General features: G+C 40.1%; 1 protein-coding gene across 2 annotated transcripts in view; it reads right to left on the reverse strand.

Annotated features, from left to right (window-relative positions):
* Window positions 1-23,055, reverse strand: part of Clcn4 (chloride voltage-gated channel 4) — a 78,916-nt gene that overhangs the window by 33,220 nt on the left and 22,641 nt on the right. The window contains exons 3-6 of one of the 2 annotated variants that reach the window (XM_055613366.1): window positions 15,496-15,667; window positions 13,719-13,818; window positions 10,457-10,644; window positions 7,252-7,374 (exon numbers count right to left, since the gene is read on the reverse strand). In XM_055613366.1, coding sequence (XP_055469341.1) covers window positions 7,252-7,374; window positions 10,457-10,644; window positions 13,719-13,818; window positions 15,496-15,667 — 583 coding nt within the window. The remainder of the gene's footprint in view (window positions 1-7,251; window positions 7,375-10,456; window positions 10,645-13,718; window positions 13,819-15,495; window positions 15,668-23,055) is intronic. The other variant, XM_055613367.1, reaches the window with a different exon arrangement.

Consider the following 23,055-nt stretch of genomic DNA (forward strand, 5'->3'; position numbering starts at 1 on the left):
CTAGAAAATATCAAGGAGTAACTCTCCCTTCAAAGACCGAATCAAGAACTAGCTTTCCCAGCAAAGATCTAATGTAACTGCCCTGAGATGCAGCCAAGGCAAAGGGTATTTTACAGCCAGATGAGTCTAAAATGCTTGGCTCCTGGAAAAAGTAACGCAAATATCCCTAATTTCTCAATCTTTAAGAGTCATCACTGAAACAAAATTGGTTTTTCAGTGCTTACTTATATTGTTTATCTTGTCAACTTTGTTGATTTGAGGAGGTTATGAATGGGCTAACCCTCAAATTTTAAAGGGCTGTGGACGGGATTATTTTTTTAAATTTTTTATTTGTTTTTTATTTTTATTATTAGTTACATTTTATTAACTCTGTATCCCAGCTGTATCCTACTCCTTCATTCCCTCCAAATCCTACTCTCCCTCCCTCATCTCCTCCCTGCCCCTTTCCAAGTCCACTGATTGGGGAGGATCTCCTCCCCTTTCATCTGACCCTGTTTTATCAGGTATCTTCAGGACTGGCTGCAAAGTCCTCCTCTGGCTTAGCAGGATTGCTCCCCCTTGGAGGGTGGGGAGGTCAAAGAGCCTGCTGTTGAGTTCGACTGGATTCTTTTTATCTCAAGATTTCATCTCTTGCCTTTTAATGGGCTAGGACTAAGATGGGGTCTCACTATTTAGGCCAAGCTGACCTGATTCTCCTGCCTCCACCTCACAGGTGCTGAGATTATAGGTGTGCACCACAGATAATACTTTCTCTCTCTCAATTTTGAAGAAGAGAGAAAGAGGATGAGAACAAAAAGGGAGAGGGAAATGGAGGAGGTAAAAATACACACACACACACACACACACATACATACATAGAGAGAGAGAGGAGAGGAGGGAGAGAGAGAGAGAGAGACATACACAGATATCCCAAAAATCTGTGTTCCTTCTCACAGAATAAGAGGACTCGTAGATGTAATCAAACAGTATTCTTTGAACTAGTCTAACTACTCAGACAAACCAGTTGTGGTTAAACTAGCATTTAACTAGTGGTAGTTGCTCTAATTGAGCCTGTGCTCTGGGACTCTCAGATCTCTGTATTGAAGGGATGTTTGATTACGCCTGACACAGTCTAGACCTTTTTGTTGCCTCAAATAAAAATATCTATATTTTTTGTCAGTTAGTTAATATGGATTTGTACCCTGGGGTTCAGGTTAAAAGCATAATACCACTTAAAAATCACAAGCATCTAAATTATCTGAGCCTTTGCCAGCAATGACATATGGTGAATTGAACAATGTAATAGGTATTTTGTAATTCTCTAAAATGATTTTATAAAATTGTCATGATCAAATTAGGAACTAAAGAAAACAGATTCATTCCCGAGAGATGCCCAAATCTAATTATTTTAATATGAATTGAGAGAATCTGGAGCAAGCAGGGCTTTAGTGAGATGTATTGCAGAGACTCTTACTAGGTGGTGGCACCCTTAAGCAAAGCTCTTTCTGATCAATAAATGTTTATGTGAATGCTCATATTTGGTCGAGAAAAGAAATCAGTGAAGAATAAGATTTGAGAGGGTGAAATTTCTTGTCCAGTTGGTAGTCAATACTTGTGGCCTTTGGGAATTGAGAGGTTCAAGAGAAATTCAGGTCTCTACAAACTAAGTCTAAGACACTAGACTTGCTTTCTAAGTCTAATAAACTAGAGTGCTTGCTTTCATGCTATTTGTATGGATATGTGTTATAAGGGTACATGCACACTGGTGTATGCACCGTGTATACACATATAGAGATGAAAGGAGGATGCTAGGTATCTTCTCTTCATTCTCTACTTATTCCATTCATAGAAGATTTCCCACTGAACATGAAGCTTACTGTTTCAGCTAGGATGGCTGGTCATTGAGTTTCTAGGATCTGCCCATCTATCTGTTCCATAAGGCTGATGTTATAGGAACGTGCAGCCAAACTCAACTTTTACTTGAGTGCTGAATATTCAAATTCAAGCCCTATGCTTATACAGTAATCCCTCTAACCTATTGAGCCATTTCCTTAGCCAGAGAGCTCATTTTCAAACATGATTTACAGGACTTATACTTCTGTATTTAATACACAGAAAAAAAATCTCTAAATTAGCATTTCAAAATCTTTATAGTGGGTATGGTGATGCACATTTGTAATCCCAGGCAGGACACAGAGAGCATAAATAAAAAGACTGATGAAAATTGATGAATAGTTGATGAAGCATAAATAAAACGGGCAGCCTGTGTCACATTGTAATTCCACACAGTTTGAGTTATATGTGAGAACCTGCCTAAAAAGTTACCAAGGGGATTTTTATCTTAAATAATCAAAATATTGTGGAAGAAAATTCTTAGAAGGATGAGCAGTTTTGAAAATTCACTTGTCTAATTTGTAGCTCAGTAGCAGAGAGCTTGTCAGTCTCATCATCAGCATCATAAAAACGTGAATATGTACCTATGTGCATTGTGTTCATTCTGCTCTTTGTCACCTGCCATCAACATATTCCACCAGATCACATGACTCCAGTAAGATATAACAGCTTTTGTAAGCAGCTCAGCCTATACTTTTACTAATGTGAAGCAACATGTCCTCAACTCCTAATTTAAATCAGTTTCCACTGTAACCCGGCTATTGACTCAGAGTAGCTTCTTTATATAGAAATATATATATATATATATATATATATAATTTTTTTAGTTATTACAATTTATTCACTTTGGATCTAAGCTGTAGCCCCCTCCCTCTTCCCCTCCCAATCCCTTCCCCCCTCTGTCTTCTCCTCCCATGCCCCTTCCCTAGCCCACTGAGAGCAGAGGTCTTTCTCCTCTTCCCTCTTACCCTAGCATATCAGGTCTCATCAGGACTGGCTGCATTGTTTTCCTCTGTGGCTTGGTAAAGCTGCCCTTCTCAGAGGAAGTGATATTAGAGCCAGCCACTGAGTTCATGTCAGAGACGGCCCCTGTTCTTCTTACTAGTGAACCCACTTGGAGACTGAGCTGCCATGGGCTACATCTGTGCAGGTATTCTAGGTTATCTCCATGCATGGTCCTTGGTTGGAGTATCAACCTCAGAACAGACGCCTGGGCCCAGATATTTTGGTTCTGTTTCTCTCCTTGTAGAGCTCCTGTTCCCTCCAGGTCTTTTTATCTCTCCCTTCTTTCAGAAGATTCCCTGCACTCTTCCAAAAGTTTGGTTACGACTCTCAGCATCTGCTTTAATAACCTTCTGGATAGAGTCTTTCAGAGGCCCTCTCTGGTAGGCTTCTGTTCTGTTCCCTGTTTTCTCCATCTTCTGATGTCTATCCCATTTGCCTTTCAGAGAAGTTTCTTTAAGAACAAAATATATATTGACATAGACTTTTCTCTTTGTCCATCTTCTCCAAGAACCATGGTAAGTTCTGTCTTCCTAGGTAAAGGATTTCCAGCTCTGCTACACTAACAGTGCAGGCATTGTTACTGCTGACTCATACTAGCCAACCTTGACTGTGAGACCACTAATGGTTCATGAAACTTTCAGACTATCTTAAGTGCTAACTGATATTGTGCTAGAGAGCTGGCCCTGGTGGTGTGGGTGAAGGAGAGCTGGCAGGCTGACCAACTCAGGTATCACCCACGCTCAGATCCAGGGCTTTGAATTAGCCCACCCCAAAATCTACCCCATCTGTGAACTGCTGGAGTGTGTGAAGAGGCTGGTCCTTCAGGTACAACACAGCAGATCTCCACAACATAGGCAACAACAGGATATCCTAAAAGAGTCTCTGTGAGGATCCAATATTGATAATGTAGCAGAAGACAGAAACTTTGAACCAGACCAATGACTCATTGCAATGAACATTTGCATGCAAAGATATTTAGACAAAAGTGTATACTGCTTGACACAGTACAGTATCCACAGTGAGATATTTTTTTTATTTTTTATTTTAATTTTTTATTTTCTTTTGGAGGGGTTTGGAAGAGCAGAGGGCAAATATGGAAGGATGGGGAAATGAGTAAGATTGGGGTGCTTGATATGAAATCCTAAAGAATCAATTAAAAGTTTTTTAAGTAATTGTATGTGGTTAAAAGAGTGTTAATAGGCCAGGTGTGGTGGCACACACCTGTAATCCCAGCATTTGGGGAGGCAGAGGCAGGCATATATCTATGAGTTGGAGGCCAGCCTCGGCTACAAAGTGAGTCCAGGACAGCCAAGGCTACAAAAGAGAAACCCTGTCTTGAAAAATAAACGTGTAAGTAGGGAAATCACCCACATATATTTTACTCAGTACATGCCTTTGAAAGCCTTGTTTGCCTCCTCAGTAGAACCTTCCTTCTTCCCCCTCCACTTCCAATAATTCAGTTGCTTTCCTTGATCAAGATAGTACATAGGTTGTTTCATTGTAGCTACCTGTGGCTGCCATCTGAATAGAACCATGCTTAAGGTAATGATCCACTTTTATTTTGCACACTTTACATTACTGTTATGAGCATCATCTGTGTCACATTCCATTTTGTCACATAAGAAACTTGAATGTGCAACTGTCATCAAAGATGATATCTACTTTGGAGTCAGTAATATCGCTCAGCATGAAAAAAAAACAACAACAACACTTACAAATCAAGCTTAATGACCTATGACCTTAGTTCAATTCCCAGCACCCATATAAAAGTGGAGGGAGAGAAATGACTCCGCAAAGTTTTCCTCTGACTTCCACACAAGCACTATCATATGTGTAGAGACTCTCATATGTTGGTACACAACGTGCACACACACAAAGTAATAAGAAATAAAAATTTATTTTATAAGATAGCCACATTGGAGAAGAAAGAAAGGTCATATCTGTCTCCAAGATTACCAGCAAAACCATTTTTCTCTGGTTCTTGGAAAGGAGAAGAGGATTGATCCAGCATGCAATTTATTGCTGTTTTAGTATCCCTAATAACTATCTTCCTTTGCGGGTAAAAGCTTGAGTAAAAACATACCTATTAGTGGACAGTAAGATCGTAACTGTAACAGTAATAATTATCTATCCTTTTAATTTTTCCAGGGTCCCTTAGGCGTTGAGTAGCAAATAATAAGCCAGATCTGCAATAATACTTTCTTTGAATATACAAATTGCCACCTATGCTATTCATTCATCAGAGAAGAGTTTAAACAATGCAAATTTTGCTTTATGGATAATTTCCCTCCAGAGAAATACAATGTGAATAGAGAAATACAATGTGAATAGAGCCTCTAGTTGAACTGAGCTGTGTAGGAAAGCACAAAATGTGCATTTTAATATGACTCTAATGCCTACCATCTCAAACCTCTGCTAAGGTGCCATGGCTGCCTGTATCCCCTGTGACAACTTTCTATTGATTTTTGGATGTACATCACTTTAGTTCTTTTAAGCTACAATCCTGTTAGCCTCAACTTTCCACAAGCAAACATCGAAGTTTTTCAATAAGTGAAGTATTTATTTATTGTAGTATTTACATATGTGGAGGCCATGTAATGTTCATGACATTGTGATACTATTCTTAGCAGGTTTCTCTGTGTATGTGTGTTAGGTTTTGATATTATGACCCCCACTCTGACCTATTTTCCTCATAAACCTATGGTTTTCAGTATGCCATTTTTCATAGTACCATATGCTTTCAAAGTGTATACACTTCATTAGAGCAGAATTAGCTGTGCAGAAGAAATAGAGTTGTGTGGAGGTTTGAATAAGAATGTTCCCCTTAGGTTCATATGTTTGAATGCTTAGTCATCAGGGAGTAGTACTACTTGGGAGGGATTAGGAAATGTGGCCTTGTTGAAGAAATTATGTTGGGAGTTGGGCTTTGAGGTTTCAGAAGCCCAAGCCCAGCCTTGTCTGTCTGTCTGTCTCATTCTCTCTGTCTTCTAGACATAGAACTCTCAGGTACTTCTCCAGCATTAATGTCTTTCTGCATGACACCATGTTCCCTGTTATGATGACAATGCATGAAACCTCTGAAAATATAAGCAAGCTCCCAATTAAGTGCTTTCCTTTATAGGAGTTGTCATGGTCATGGTGTCTCTTCACAGTAATAGAACACTGGCTAACAGAGGTGGTAAAGCAGTTCGGCTTAGGTCCTCTTGAAGTAATATGTCAAAATAAAGTGCCAAAGATTCAGTATGACAATATCAATATATATTTTTACTCTCTTTTCTGAAGAAAGCCTATATTTTACTTTTCAGTACATCTTCCTTATACATCATCTATGCCTTTGTGAGAACTACATGCACCAGCATCAGTGTACAGAAGGTACACTGGACTGGGGAGGTAGTTAAGTTAGTTGAGTGTTAGATCTGGGTTCATTTTCCAGTAACATATAAACCAAGCCTAGTAGTGCACACTTGCAAATCCTGAGCCTGGGAAATTGATACAGGAGGATAAGTAATTCAAGGTCATCCTTGGCTACACAGAACATTTCACTATAGCCTTAGATACATGTATCCAATTTTTATATAAATAAAAATTTAAAAAGCAAAAGGTCAGACAGAAACCCAGTGCCACCATCAGCATACAACTCGACTTTTAACTTACTCTATCCATTTCCACTCAAGGAACAATGGAAGTATTCGGACTAGAGTAAACATGCAAGGTATTTTATGAATTCTGGTTACCATTGTGCCTGGGAATATTCAGGAGTCAGCTCTATTACCATCATTTTACCCAGCAGATTCTCCCAGACTTCAAGCTTGGTCTCAGTGAATGATGAGGTCACTTTCTTGATACATTGGTTACAAGAAATTGCTGAAAGCTATTTACAAGAACCATACTGTCACAGAGGCATATTCCTACTATAATGTTCTAAAAATAGAGTTAATGTTTTTAACTTTTCTGTCACCAGAAAGGCACAATATGGCAGAAGCTTCTGATCACCAGTAATCTTTCCCAGTGATACTTCTCCACTATTGTCTGTTTTTCACATTACGTCATAGAATTACTACAGTAGCACATTTATATGTATGTTTTGTGAACTCAGTTTCTTTAGGCTTTAAGAGTTTATCTTGGCTTACAAGGAAGAGGTCTAATCATTGCAGAAGCAACAGATCAAAACTGCTTAATACAGTAGTACTCATTGTGAAGCCAGACTGCTGGGCCCAATTCAAAGCTTTTCAGCTTAGAGACTTTTTAGGGAAGTACTTTAATTGGTTTGCATTTTAGTTTCCTTAACTACTAAATGAACTAACCAATAGGGACTACCAAGCATGCTCATTGTGGGTATTATAGCTGGCACACAGTACTTCAGCAACAACTTACCTCAGGTATGCCAGAGCCACAGGCATATGGTGCAAACACACGTACCAGGGAGACAGCGAGAAATGCAAACAGCAATGCCCACAGAATGTACATTAAGTAATTCAGAATATAAGCACTGGCACCCTAAAGAGCAGACATAAGACAAGGAAGAATCAATGAGCCATAGCAGATGAGAACAGTGTACCCAACCTCGCCATCTCCATCAGGGAAAGTGGAGTTGTGATGGCTCAGAGAGGTTTATCCCAAGCCTATATAAACAAAAGAACCAGGTGTGGCTATTGTTACAGTCACTACAGACAAACAGCATCAGGTGTTTCTCTGGAAGCTATTTATAGAAACCTTCCAGTGGATGAAATCTCAGCAGGAATGGATAGTAAGCATGATGTTGGGTTGTAATCACCGTTTGCACTGTAGTTAATAAAAGGTATGGTGCAGAAAACTCAGCCTGTGAGACTCTGAAAGATTTGTTTTGTCTTGTCTGTGGTGGAATGTCGTCTCTCAGCTTTCATTACAGCCATACCTGGACCACAATGAATAAGTGTCGGCACTATGTTTGGGAAGACTGATTCTCTAAGTGTGGTTCATGGACCAACAGCATTAGTATCACCTGGGAGCTTGGCAGAAACATAACTTGTGGGCCCCACTTTAGGGCTGCCAAATCAGATACTTCACACAGACATATAGCCCAGTGCATTTAAACAAGTTTCTGGAAGATTCCAACAAGTGTTAACATTTGACAGGTACTCATTTAAGGGAGTTGCTTAAACGTTCTTTTCAGAAGAATGTGCTGGACTATTTGCTCCAAAGTAGCTGATGGGAGGATATTTTTAATTCTGATACAAACATAGTCTGGGCCCTTTCTCCTTTCTCAAAGCTTTAGCTTGTTTTCATCATCTGGATTATTCAAGTGAAAGAAAAGAAAACAGAGGTTACCTATCTGTCAGGCCATGGCCACAGTCACATGTGTGCCTATTAAATGTAAGGGCATGTTCCTGGAGACTGCAATGTGAGCACATATTTCAAACACTCTGGTAGGCAATCAGCTCAAGGAATACCTTTCATCAATAAAAATAAAGACTTTTTGGAGGCTAAAAACAATTTCCCACTCTTCTGAAGAGTAATTCTTTGAAATAAAGAATAAATCTTGTAACCAGTTGAAAAGATAGGTACCTCTATTTCCCCTGGAACAAATTCTGCAAGCAGGAGAAAAGATTGCACCCATCCAGTCCCATCTGCCAATGCCCATCAACCTAAGTAGAGAATTTCCTTTTGGAAACAGTGGAGAGCACTGAAATGTGTGAGATTTCAAGATCTATGTCTACTTCTGAGATGTGAAGGAATATTCCACCAAGTAAAATGTTTTAGTAAAATGGCAAACTGCATTCCAAATATCTTCAGCTGTGAATGTCAGTCAAAAGAAACAGAGAATGAAGGGGAAGTTCAAATAGATAACAAATATTCTCCCAGAATTCTCTACCTTTAACAGTCCTCCCATTACCCCTGATGTGAAGCATTTCACCTAGCTCCCTTCACCTGGCTTTTTGATCCATCAATGATACTCCTCTTCTTGACTCAGACCCTCACTGTGTAGACCAGGCTGGTCATGAACTCTCAAGGATCTCTGCCTCTGCCTCTCTGCCTCCTCTGCCTCCTCTGCCTCCCTGCCTCTCTCTGCCTCTCTGCCTCTGCCTCTGCCTCTTTGCCTCTCTGCCTCCTCTGCCTCTGCCTCTCTGCTTCTGCCTCGATGCCTCTGCCTCTCTGCTTCTCTGCCTCTGCCTCCTCTGCCTCCTCTGCCTCCCTGCCTCTCTCTGCCTCTTTCTGCCTCTGCCTCTCTGCCTCTGCCTCTGCCACCTCCTAAATGCTGGGATTTAAAGGGATGTGCCTCCACACCTGGTTCATTGTGGTAACTTGTAAATTTACTTAGATGCTAACCTTTTCCTGAGCTAAGATACCGAAGGTAAATGCTAGATCTGTGGGTCACTTATATATCCTTTTACTTGAGACATGCTTCTTACAAAATTATCCACTGTTTGTGTCAGAAAAAAAAATCGATGGAAGATGGTCATGGAAACTACAGTGAGAAGCTTCTCACTCCATACTCACTTAGGATACTTACAATGAAAACAGATGCTATCAAGTGCTAGAAAAAAGGCAGACAAATCAGGATCCTCATATACTGCTCATGGGAGTGCACAACGATGCATCTACTTTGAAAACATCCTACTAGTTCTTCAAAGGTTAAATCTAGAGGTCACCTCTCACCCAGAGGTTACACCTATACCCAAGAGAAATGAAATATATGTCCTCACCTTGAACACTGATGTTCATGGTGACATTGTTCAGGCTAATCAAAAAGAAGCAATATATGTTCATCAAATACGATGTAGTCTATCCATACAATGGAGTTTCATACAGCAATGAAAAGAAAGGAAATTCTTCTTTATGTTATAATATGAAGGAACTTGGAAAATAATATGCATACTATTTAATTTCATTTAATTGAACTATCTGGAAGGGGAAAATCTATAGAGACAGAGGACATTAGCAGTTGTTTGGGAGCTAGCAATCAATGACTCTGGATCAGTTCAGACAGTTTGGGGGGGGCAATGGGGAGGGGGGTTATGGATAAAAGTATTCTAAACTTTGATCAGTTCTGTGAATGTGACAAAAGCCACTAAATTGTACTATCTGTGGAAGAATCTGATGAACTATAATTTGGTTTCCTGAAAGTATTACTTTGAAAACAGATAACATCTCTTTTTCTGCTTTAAAACATGAAAATCAACTCCATTTGTTCAACACAAAGAAGCCACTATTGATTTACAAAAGGTGACACCAGCTGTAACGGTTCATGCCTAAAATCCCAGAACTTGGGAAGCTGAAGCAGTAGAATTATTGTGAATTCCAAGCCAGGTGAGCTATAGGGTGAGAACATGTTTGAAAAATCAGAGAAGAGATAGGGGAAGAGGGGGAAAGAGAAAAATTGGACAAAGTGAGAGAGAGAGGTGGGGAGAAAAGGGACTTTTTAGTACATATACCCACAAGGATGAGCAAAAATTTCCAAGTGAATTCTGAGCAGTGGTAGGACTCAATGAAAACATGCGGCAACACTATTGAGAGATTATTATCTGAAGCTGAAATCATGGGTGTTCATGAATTGGAGATTTTGGTGGTCCACATGCAGGATCCTGCACAGATAACAAACCTCTGACTGGCTCAGGAGAAGCTCTGACCACTTCTGCCACAGGGGACACTTGTCCCTATCCTCGAAAGTGGTCTCATTGGAGGTCCAGCAACACTGCTCATGGCTATACCAGAAGGCAGACAGACAGACCCCCTCCTTCAGGTCTGTCATCCAGTCAACAGCGAGATCAATGACTCCAGCCAAGGTACCTAGGAAAAGAATAAATCACCGAGAAGAATTGCCACATGGAGAGAAGATAGGGCATTCTCAAAGCTGAGGGCACACTTATGCCATGACACTGCCACTGAAACTGACAGCTTCTTTCACTCACCTGGAAGTCACCTGAGCACTTTATGATATATGCCCAAATAGCTACAAAAGCCTTCTCGGATCAAATCAGGAAGGAGAGCTATGTGAGGGCACACTGAAATTCAGGATCCACTCCTCTCATTCCAAGTTTTTTAAGCTGCTAACATACATCTTGAAAAAAATATCTCGAGCTTAGGGAGATGGCTCAGCAGATAAGATTGCTTTCTGTGCAGGCATGAGGAATTGAATTCAAATCCCAGCAGCTATATAAAACCTGGGCATGACCATATGTGCCTAAACCCCCCAATGTTGAGGGAAGCAACATGAAGATACTGAAAGGTCACCGGACAGCCAGCCTAGCCAAGGTGCTGTGAAGGATCCTGTCTGGAGGGAGTACGGTAGAAACTTACACAGGAAGATATCCTTGTCTGACCTCCAAATATGTGTGTACAGATGAGTGCACCCATGCACATATACACACAACACACATATCATACACATCACACACAAACAAACAAACAACACTTCTCTTTCCAATGGCTCCTTTTCATCAACATTTAAGTCACCCCCTGTCCCCATTCCCTCCAGACGCTATACTGTATCTTCTTTCCTCTTTTCCTCCCCTCAGTCCAGTTCATTCCTTCCTTGCACTAGGAAAGCAATAGCCTGCTCCAAGATGTCATTTTCCAGAAATGACATACAACACAGGTGATGCAACATACAAATAAGAGGCTGAATGTAGCCTTTTTGTTAGTAAAGCTTAATCACAGCATAGAAATATTTTTTTCACTGCATGCTAACTGTGGCTATTCTTCATGCTGTAGTAAATTTCTATAGAGTTGAATTGCAGAGATAGGAACTACACAGCTCACACAGCTGAGAACCTTTATTTGCTAGCCTTTTATAGATGGAAGGTTGCCAACCCTAGTTTTAGGCTTCTTGACGTCACTGGAAACTGCTGAGCATTTGACTCTTGTAGAAACTTGTCATCCCATAGCTTCTACAACATTTAACCTCTCCTGGTTTCCTCCTCATTTTTGGATTTTCTTTCTCTTGATCTTCACCACTCCTTCAACCAGCTTTCTAAAGAGGAATTTTCCTCGAAGCTTGTCCCTAAACCCTTTTCTCATTTCAGACTGTGCATCTTTTCCCAATTGTCTCATTTCTATCCCTCTGGATACTAAGCTCTAAAGATACATCCAGGCCCACAGAACCCTGTCTTCACTAACAAATTGTGTATGTGTGTGCATATATATGTGTACATGTGTGTATGAGTGAGTGTATATGCATGCATATGTATGTGTGTGTGTACATGTGCATGTATACTTCTACTAGTTTATGTAGGAGGAAAAAAAAAGCTTTGTCATCTGGTTTTTGTGGCACAGTTAGGGTTAGGCCAGGCAACTGGACCTGGGTCCACTTTAAGAAACACATATGTTGTACAACTCCATTGATATGGTATATATGGGATGTCCAGAACAGACAAGGCTGTAGTGAAAAGAAGAAGACTGGAAATGGTTTAGGTCCTTCCACTGCTAAAGGTCCAGATAATATTTAGATGGGAAAGATAGAATTGTTCTAATGATGATAACTGCACAACTATAAATATATTAAAATCCACTTGTACACTTTAAATGGGACAATCATTCAATATATGTAGTATAATTCAGTAAAGCTGTTATACACACACACACACATACAAATACACATGTACAGAACTGGTGAGGGAGAGGTTCAATGAGAGGAAATTTTGGTTTTTTTAGGAGAGTGATCAGACAAAGTTTCAAGTGGAAAGCAGCATTTGAAAAAGATCTGATAATCACCCCAAGAGCCATCATTTTTCAAGTGTGAACAGTCACATTATTCTTCATCCACTCAATCTCCATTGCTGATACCAGTTATTCTGTGAAATATCTCTGCTTTGGTCTGTGGTGCAACATTGCCCCCATATGGTAAGTTCTAGTAATTTAGTTATGAAGAGGATAATGTAATTCCTCTATAAGGGGAATCCAAATAAAACCTAGAATACATTTTTTTTAGGCAGGTGGGTATCTGAGTTCTCCCCACCCTCGGAGCCATGAGAAAATTGTGCTACTTTCTAGATCTACCTCCAATATACATCCAAACCCAAAGAACATTGGAAACGCCTATCTCCAAAACCTCTTCATTCTGCACCTTCCCTCACTTTCTACTGTGTCCATAGAACTAGCTTTCTCAGTGTTTATTGTCTGTAGTTGCACATTAGAATCATGAAGAGAAAGGAGGTCTTTATTAAGCACCATAGTATTTTCTCCAGAAAGGCTGCTTAACACCAATCTTCATAACCTCCTAAAAAAAAAATTAAGTTCAGCAAACAACTGCCATGAAGTGCTGAATGTCTACCATCCACAAAATGGTGTTGAGATTATAACGATGGAGGATAAATAATCTCTAAGGGTCAGAACAGTATATACAGTGTAGATGTTACTGTCTTAGATTCATCTTACATCCTGTGAGTGATTAACATTACTTTGAATGTCATAGCATGTTCTTTCACGGAGTTCAGGGCTTTCCTGTAGTAGGAAAAGCCCATCACGTATGGTGCTTGATGCTTGCATATTAATGATTTCTTATACTGTAACCCCACACACAGCCAGGTATAACAGAATATAAAATGTGTGCTTTCATTAAGAACCCAGGGTGGTCATAAACTTATTCAGTGTGTGAATAGGATAAAACAGCACTGTTAATTACAACTTTCCAGAAGCCTATGCTTGTTTTAAACCATCTTTACTTTGGTCTGTGGTGCCACAGTTAGGATCAGGTTCTTGCCTTAATCTCGATGGTAGGTTCTAGAAGAAATTTTCAGTTATTTTGATCTTAATTAGTTTAAACAATAAATCTTTTGTATTGAGATGGAAGATGACTACTCCATAGCTTCAGTGTCTCCCAAATATCTGGAGTTTGAGGGTGCTTAGGAGCACAGTACACCTACCTGCCAGCAACCCAATTAGTAGCATCACTACCCATCCTGACCATGCATCCAGAAGGCTCTTAATGAACTCCCAGATCGACTCCTTACTTTTGCTGGTTATCTGGAAATGAAGTACATATAGCAGTTGATCAGAACATATTTTCTAGTTCACACTTCTTTCTCTGAAGTAGATTCCTTAGGAAACAAAGTGACCAAGAAGATGAATGTAATTAAGCCACTAAATTCCCAGTCATATTATTCTTGCAGCAATGCAGCACAATGATCAAATGGGCTTTCTAGTTCATAGGGCAATTAGGATGCAACACAGGATCAGGGTTTCCCTTCAGAGGGTATTTTAGGTAATCAAAGAGTAAATCAGATTCAGTGACTACAATAAAATAAAACAAGAATGGATTTTTACTTAAGGGGTTACTCTAACTCTTTAGACCTTTCATGGCATCTTTATAGCATGCCTTTTTCCCCCTCCCCATTCTGTAAAAGCCCTAATCTCCTCTGACATCATAACCTCCCTACCTTTTTTTTTTTTTTTTTTTTTTTTTTTTGGTTTGGTTCTCTACTTCATCCCTGTATGCTTCTTTCAAGTCTCTAGCTCTGACTCCCACCTGCCTTCCTCTGTGCCAAGATCAGTACTGTGACTTTTTCAGAGCCCTCCTTCCATCCTCACTTCCCTCTTTAAGTGCTAAGGCCACATTGTGGCAAGCTTCAGCAGCCATTTGCATGTTAGAGGCCTTCCACTTACCAAGGTGAGCCCCATCTTCACAATGAGCTGTACAGCATGCTGTCTCCCAGCCCCCCTGCTGCAAGACAATCCCCGCTCTCCTTCCTCTACTCATTAGCAAAGCATCACCTTGCCTGACAATAGTCTGCTGTTTTATGACTCTATTTCAATATACTCCCTCCTCCAAAGCCCTCCATGGCTTGACCCTAATCCCATTTCCATCCTCTTTTACAGCCTTCATTAAGAACTCCTCCTTCCCCCTGACCATGATTCCAAGCTTCCTGTTTTTTATCTCTGCAGTACATCCTTACTGTCCTCTGGGGCTGTAACCAACTTAATCATTCTTAACACAGTCCCACAGTCCACTCTTCTAGGCTTATCTCTATTCATCTCCTGAGAATCCCCCAACAAACCCAGGACACCCCTCAATGTGTGGCATTCTTTCATGTCTCTGTGACTCTTAAAAAAACACACTCCTTATATTTAAGAACTTCTCCCCTCTCTCTGACTACCAAACTCTTAGCCACAGCCTCTCTGGAAAAGCCTTCTTTAGTCAGTCCTTTTAAATGAGCCCACAGCATTTGCTATATAACTGTATTGGGTCTCATTTCAGTATACATTGAATGCCAACTAGATGCCTAGCAATATGGTGATGTTCTCATTCTCTCTCTTTCTCTCTCTATTTTCCCCCCTCCCTCTTCCTCTCATCTTCTCCCCCCTCTATCTCCCCTATTATTCAAAGTAATCACCTTTTCCCTCAAGGATGATAAAACCAGGCCCAGAAATGATAGCCTCAAACTCAGTTACCATGAAGTTGTCAAGGGCAAGGTGTGGTCCAAATGTTTCTGGCTCCAGGCTCCCTTAGTTGCTTACACTGGTCATAATTCTACCCAAAGTACTTACTATTGTAAGTCTCATTCTTTGTCTTTTCTTCCCTTACTAGATCTTTTCCTTTGTGGAACCTTTGTGTACCATATAGCCTTAGGTTCAGATCTTAACCTGAAGATGGAAACATTGTGGAACTATTGGCAAAGACCCCTTTAGCATGGTACCGCCTACCTTTCTGTGTCTGTCAGTGTCCCGAGACTTTTCCCTCAGCCAATCTATGGTGTGGAAGTCCTCATAGGTCCCCACATCAGGGAAGGGCTCATCAAGGAAGTCCATTAGGTTCCCAGATGTACTCATATCTCCTGCACTGACCATGCTAGTTACTCCTGGAAGAGAAGTCCACCTGTTAAAAATGCAAACAGGGCTCGTGTGTAGCTCAGGACAAAGTGTCTGCATAGCATGCACCAAGGCTCGAATTTGATCCCCAGCTCCACAAAGAAACAAAGTAAGCTGGACCACAACATAGATAGGACAGCATAATCCAGGAACTATATCAACTTTATCTCTCTGTCTATCTCTGCCCCCTCTTTCCTTCCTTCTCTCCATCCTCTCATCCTCCCTCCCCTCCTCCGTGTGTGTGCGTGTGTGTGTGTGTGTGTGTTCCTCTGTACTAGATGAACTTTTCACATGTTAGGCAACTGCTCTACCACCGATTCCTTTTCTGTCTGTCTGTTGTTTTTTTTTTGTTTGTTTGTTTGTTTTTGTTTTTTTTGTTGTTGTTGTTGTTCTGAGAGAGGTTCTCTTATAGTCCAGACTCGTCTTGAACTCATTATGTCACAGAGAATTACTGGAACTCCTGATCTTCTTACCTCTGTCTCTTGGGCAGTACAATAACAAGCATGTGCCAACATTCCCTTTTCCATTATTTTTTACATAACCATTATTTCTACATCAATATCTCTACTGTAATGTAATATGTACTCAGTTCATCTTCATTTTTCACCAGTTATCTTCTGCAAAGTCATCTTGAATACTGAATTAGGAAATACCAATCTGCTCCCAAATGAATGCTGAAAGCCTCTGCTTACAATTTTTTTCAGCTTATCAATATATCATCTTTTTGTGCATGTTTCTGTTGAAAATATCTTTATGTGATATATACTACTCACTCAGTATCCTTGAACTCATCCAGTTGTACCACTGCTGAAACCTGATCAAAGTTTCTTCATCAGACATATTTTCTCCACAAAGCACACCACAAACAGTGCTGCAGCACACGAACATAGACAGCAGTATAGGGAAGTATTTCAAGGACACTTTAAACCACAAAATTAGCAACAAAAGGAGCATGGGTTTGGGGGTTTGTTTCTAATAGGAAACTAAATAAAACAGAAAAAAAGATCACTTGTTTGCAGTATGACTATAGAAACACGAAGGTAGTGACCACAGCTGGCAGATATGCTCTGAAAACTTGAACTTGTCACCATTCTGCACAATTACCAATAATAACATATAAAGCACCACCACTGACTTGGTTTGTTTCTTAAATGTCCCCTAAAAGTCCTTTTATTACATACTTTATCCTCAAGGTGGTGCTATTAGAAGGTAGTGAAACCTTGAAGAGGTGGAGCTGAGTGGTGGCAAGGTGTGTGAGTGTCCCAAAGGAGAGTGCAGGACCCTAATTCCTTCCTTTCACTTCTCTCTCACTTCCTGTTCAGGAAGTAAGTGTTTGTTCCACCACAAAATTGTGCGACAATGAACACTGTCACCTGAATCCCAAAGTAAGGTGGCTAATTAGCCACAGATTCAAAACCTCGAAAATCATGAACTTAATAAACCTTTTTTCTTTTTAGGTTGACTATATCAGAAATTTTGTTACAGTGATGTTAAGCTGAAGAGCATGCAAGATAGCAAATTTTAGTGAATGGGCAAATTTGCAAATATAGTTTACAAGAGAGTATGAGTTTCTTTCCATGTTTTATGGCAAATAACAGTAACCAAAACCATTGGTTCTCCTGAGAGACAAAGTAGATGAAAGAAGTAATCAGTCTCTGTGGTTGTCATCACAGACATCCAAATGTACAATAAAGCAGACTTTTGTTCACAAGTGACAAGGCAATCTGTAGGTGGCAGCAAACCTCTTTAAGAGGAGGGTTAGCATTGTTCTCAAACTAAATAGTAGGACAGATCAATATCAGCCAAGAACCATGCAAATTGGCAGCAGGAAGCTGGGCAAGAAGCTCTGGGGCCAGACACTCATTTTAAGATTTTCTTAAAACACAGTCAAAATGAGTCCTACTGACAGGACAGTAAAAGACTTGAATGTCTTAGATAGCAATTCCATTCCTACTGTTCAGGTTGTCTTGCCCTGGAAATGAATCAGTCATAAACTTCCCATCTTCTGCCACCCTCAGAGTCTGATTTCCAGATCACATGGCAATCAATTTGAGGCAAAGAAAACTTTTGCAGCAGGACCTATACTCGCTCTAATTAACAGAAAAACACAAACAACTCTTATAAAGACAAGAGCCTGGAAAATACACCAAATAAAAATTACTTTGGCAAAAAGCATGGAAATTTCAATTATAGGATAAAGACCACAAAACTCTTGGAATCAGTGGTTAAAACGTTGAAGATTGTTATAAAAATATTTGTGTTCTAGTCCTCTCTCATTGCTTTATATATTAACATATCTAGAGGATTCAACCATGTGCTGATGAAACTGCAGTTTAACCAAATACAGTTGTCACTATGAACAAAATAATCACCTTACAAGAAATAAAATGGCCACATTGATTGATTTGTTGACCATCTGTGCAACTCATCTGCTTTAAAACTTTCTCAAAGTTTGAGTTATGAGCTGTGCCAAGTTGAAAACTGCACCCGCTGATGAGTACCCAGGGAAGAATCATATTGCATAAGTCAGTAGCAACCAATAACATAACCAATAATATAAGGGAAGAAATAAAATTAGAAAGCAGGGTTAGCATTCTAATTTTCACAAAAATAAGATGGTCATAATATCTTATTATACGTGGTAAAGAAAATTTCTGATGAGGAAAAACAAGATGACAGGCCGTAGACCCAAAATTCAGAGGTCTCATCAAAAAATTCAAAAACAAACAAAGAAGACAAAAAGAAAAAACAAAAACAAACAAACAAAAAAAACCCTCAGTCTTTGAAAGAATTACAGAGATTTTGAGCTGGTATTAAAGGAAAGCCGATAATGGACAGAGTGGCTGGTGCTTATAATCCCAGTACAGTACTTGGGAGATGCATCAGAATGATTTCTGTGAGTTCAAGATCAGATGGGTTATAGACTGAGATGGATCTCAAAGGAGGGGGAGGGACTACTTGAAATTTAACCAAGCCTCTACTGCAGCAGCCTTAGGCTATAGTGCTTGAATGAAAAGAGCTACTCCAAAGAATAAAGCTATCAGCAAATTCTCATTTTGGGGTGAGGTGGAAGCAACCCCAGGTGTTGCTCTTTGCCTTCCACCTTGTTCGAGAGAGTATCTATTATTCACTATTGTGTACACCAGGCTAAATAACCCTCCAGCTTACAAGGATTCCTCTCTTGCTCTTATGTCATCACAGCTCTGAAATTGTACACAAATGTGTTACCATATCCTGTTTTACATGGGTTCTGGGGATCTGAATTCAATTCATATGAACACATGGCAACAGCTTTATCCACTGAGTCATCTTCACAGCTCATCCATCTATAGACAATGGAGCTTGTCAGGTATGACCACTAAACTCAGAATTAGTAAGGGAAAGTAAACATGATCTAATCAACTGAGTTTGGCTTACCTCTTAGGGACCTCCAAAAGTTGCTGATGTCTTTCCTGAGATTGTGGTTAAAGGACAAGGAGAAGAGACAACGGGAAGGTCAGGAAAAGGGTAAACAGAGACAACATGGATGAGAAAAAGAAAGGAACTATGTCTGGGATCCAGTGGGATAGCACAAATAGAGAAGTAACTTAAGTCTAGACATTTATGGAAGCAACAAGAAGGAAGTATGTAAGCTTGGATCAGCTACCCGATAAATGGTCTGATCATCTCTGTTATCTCAGAATGATGAATGAACCTGAACAGATACACATGATCCTTGGCAGATAAGAAGGGGATCATTGTTTCTTTCACTTATTTTTATTCCTTCTCCCCAACAGGCACAGTTTTGCTGGCAGATGATAGCTCTGCTTATGACTTTGAGGCCATTGTTTCAAAGAAGGCCAGCATCCTACAGTCTGAATCTGAGATTTCTTGTTGACCTAAATCACAAAGATCAAGTCTCTGCAAATTGCACCCTACAGGAAAATTCAGGCCATCCAGTTTCATAAACAAAACTTTATCAGCGTACAGTGATGCCCACTTGGACTCTGGAAAATAAAGGATAGTGAAGTCAGCTCAGCAGAAAGGAAAAGCAACTGCAGTGGTGAAAGGGACTGACACAACAATGGATGACAACACCCAGCAGAGATAGAATGGAAGAGAATTTTCCCTAGCTCATGTGGGTTGTATTCTGCTTGAGAAGATAACATTTCTCCCATACAACCATTATTTACCTACAAAGGGGCTTTGGAAAACATGCCCGACACCTAGATCTTTTTTCTAATCCCTTAAAGCAAGAAAATATCTGTAAGGCTTAGACTCAGCATGAAGCCCCCAAAAGGCCAGGATCAAAGTCTTCAACAGCAGATGATAACAGATTCCTTCCCATAAACTCAATTCACCAGAGCCCAACAAAGACAAGCATGTGTTAGCAGTGATAGCATCAATGATGCCATTTAAGACTTTGATGTTGAAAGCTACTCTGAATGGGTTGGCTCACCCTCAGAATAAGGATCTGTATCATTTAAAAGAAACCTAGACAGTGCATAGCTGGGTGTTGGTAAAGATGTAATGGATTTCAGAGATGAAAGAAAGCAGGAAATCACTTGGATAAAGATCAATAAGGATAATCAAGGCCCTGACTAAGTATAAAAGAACATGCCACCCTGAACTAAATGGTGACTCTCAGCATATCTGCCCCTAAACACCATCAATTTTTATGTGCTACTCCTCTCCTTTGAACAGCTTCTCCCTCTCTGCCTGGAAAGTTCTGGTTTATTCTGTAGAGCTCTTTGCTGCATCTCCTCATCTATAGAGATTACATTCATTTTCCCAGAGAGAGCTGCTTACCCATTTCAAAGCCTTCCTTATCAGAACTCCTAAGTCTACCACTGCAATAACTAACTTCTCTCTTTAATGTGATCTTCCATAGTATGAAAAACTTTGCCTCTCTGTGTCTGGGCCTGGAATGCAGTCAGTGTATAATAACTTTCACTGAATTAATTCAATTGTATGCATTATTTCTGGACCACTGGGGCAACAAAGTCCATTGGATTTTTTGTAACCACTTAAAATAGTAAAGAGCTCTTAATATTATCATAAATGAGAAAGAGAAATAGAAAGGAAGAAGGAGAAAAAGAAGTATAAGTAGATGATACATAGGCAAAAGATGTACAAGCAAATAAGTGAGTTTGCCAGTAGTTACTGTGTGGTCTAGGACAATCTAAACCAATAGTCTTACAGGCATGCTCAGCATGATTTTTGAGGGTGTGGGTCTTTCAGAGCAAAATACCAGAAGCCACCAGAATCACTCTGAAGAAGTACTTGACTGTGCCTACTGCCAAAAGGTGCAGTTCCAGCTATGCAAATCATAGACAATAATTAACATCCCCAAAACTCTAATCTAGCCCTTATTTGAATTAATGCATTAGCATCTGGGGAAAGCAACAAAATTTCTCAGTCATTTTCAATTGACAAATCTCTTTATGGCTGATTGGTTCATCATCCCTGGGAAAACTAAATTTAAAGGCAGGGTAAATGAAATTTGATCCCCAGCATGTGCTCATCCATAAGGTTCTGCCCAGGATTTCAGCTCTGTGCCAGTTTCCTCAGATCCCTTAAGGAGAGAAACAAGACTTCTCCTTATGTACTTGTGAGAATAACGGAAGACATTATTGATGAATCATTCACAAGCAGCACTCCAGTACTACAATTTTTTTTTTTACCCTAAAAATCTGGATGTTGTACTTCACCTCTTTTGAGAAGCACTTGTGGGAGGTTAAATAGACCACTGATCTTTTCCCTCTGAAGGGTACAATTTAGAAAGACCCAAACGATGTACCATATCTTAAAGTCTCTGGCTAATTTTTGCCTCTGTCCAGCTGTGGAATGATGGGAAAAGTCCTCCTGACTTCCGTGGACTTTAGTTTTCTCACCCATAAAAATGACTTGTATGAGGTTCCTTTCAGATCAGGAATCCAGTGACTATGGTTTTAAAGCTGAGTTTAATGTCATGAACTACACTATTGGACAGAAGGGACTGAAAAGTCACTCTTTTACTGAGTACTTCATCAGTCTTCAGGACACTCTAGTCTGTATTCAGTTTTCGAGGACAAAGTAGAACCTGTCTGGATTTAAGGGCCCAGAATTCCAGAGTTTACCATTGGAAGCATCATGCAAGCTTAAAGTAAAGGAAGTAGTGATATTAGAAGTGGTAATAGTGGTAAGTAGTCACATGTTTTTCACTATGCTTTTGAACACTTTCATTTCTAGAAGTCAGAAAGTAAAGATTGGACAGGACTCAATAAATTGGTGAGACAGGTGCTCATGGGCAACCCCTAAAGTTTTTGGGTCTTTGACCTTGAGGATCTGAGGACAACAGAAGATCAATGCAAGCAAGAAAACATGTTTAGAGAAAGCAAGAAAACTGGGGCTGGTATCTTGGACTACTACTATGGTATAACATGAATGGCAGGGAGGTGGAATGGGGGAAGTGGGGCAGGAAGCAGATCAACCCCAGCTGGATTGTGTGAGGCAGGTAGAAGGAACCCTTGATCTCTGACTAGGAGCCCAGGAAAGTAGCCCAAGAAGCACAGCTTTGGGATGGGAAGCCCATTTCCTTTATATTAAAACATCTAGTTGTAATACAACATCATCTCTGTACCTTTTCCTTCTGATACTATTAGGAGGGACTAAGGAGAAAGCTCAGTGAAATGCTTGCTATGAAATCATGCGAACCTGAGTTAGGTCCACAGAACTGATGAAAAAACCAGATGGGTAAACACACTTTGATCTCAGTGCTAGCGAGGCAAGGACTAGTTGTGCCACTGTTATTATAACCATAAAAGTAATATAAGCTATACAGGTTACTTACAGTTGATTTGAAAACATGATGGCTTACATAGGAACAAGTGTCTCACTTTTTGTAGCACTGTTAGCACTGGTATTTGACCAGCCACAGACAGTTCTCACTAGAGATTGCTTAGGGGACTACAGTCAGTAGGTCCAGGAGTCATTTGAAAACTTGCTTGCTCCCATCTGTGTGTGGCTTGAGAGTACTTAAATAAGGGCAAAAAATAGCTGAGGCCCCACAAAGCACCACCATGTGGCCTCTCCAATATGGCTGTATTGAGTGGCAGGCCTTCTTAGGCCCTAGGCTCTAAGGTGACTATGTCCTAAGAGAGACCACACAAAAGCTATTCCATTTCACCTTGCCTAGCCTCAAAAGTCAGGCAGTGGCCCTCTTGTCACATACTGCCAATTGTGTCTGTTGCAAAAACACACTCAAGGTCAAATGGAAAGAAAATAGATCACAATCCTGATGGGAGAATGCTGAGTCTCTAGAAAACCACCCAGAATCCAGAAATAGTGTTGTTGCCATTTTTGAACTGATCATTCAACTTATAAAAAGTCTTCACAAATGCAGAAAAATATCTAAGAGAAAACAATGATTATCTG

Source organism: Psammomys obesus, unplaced genomic scaffold, assembly GCF_907164565.1.
Source record: "Psammomys obesus unplaced genomic scaffold, mPsaObe1.curated_primary_1811, whole genome shotgun sequence".
Lineage (NCBI taxonomy): Eukaryota > Metazoa > Chordata > Mammalia > Rodentia > Muridae > Psammomys > Psammomys obesus.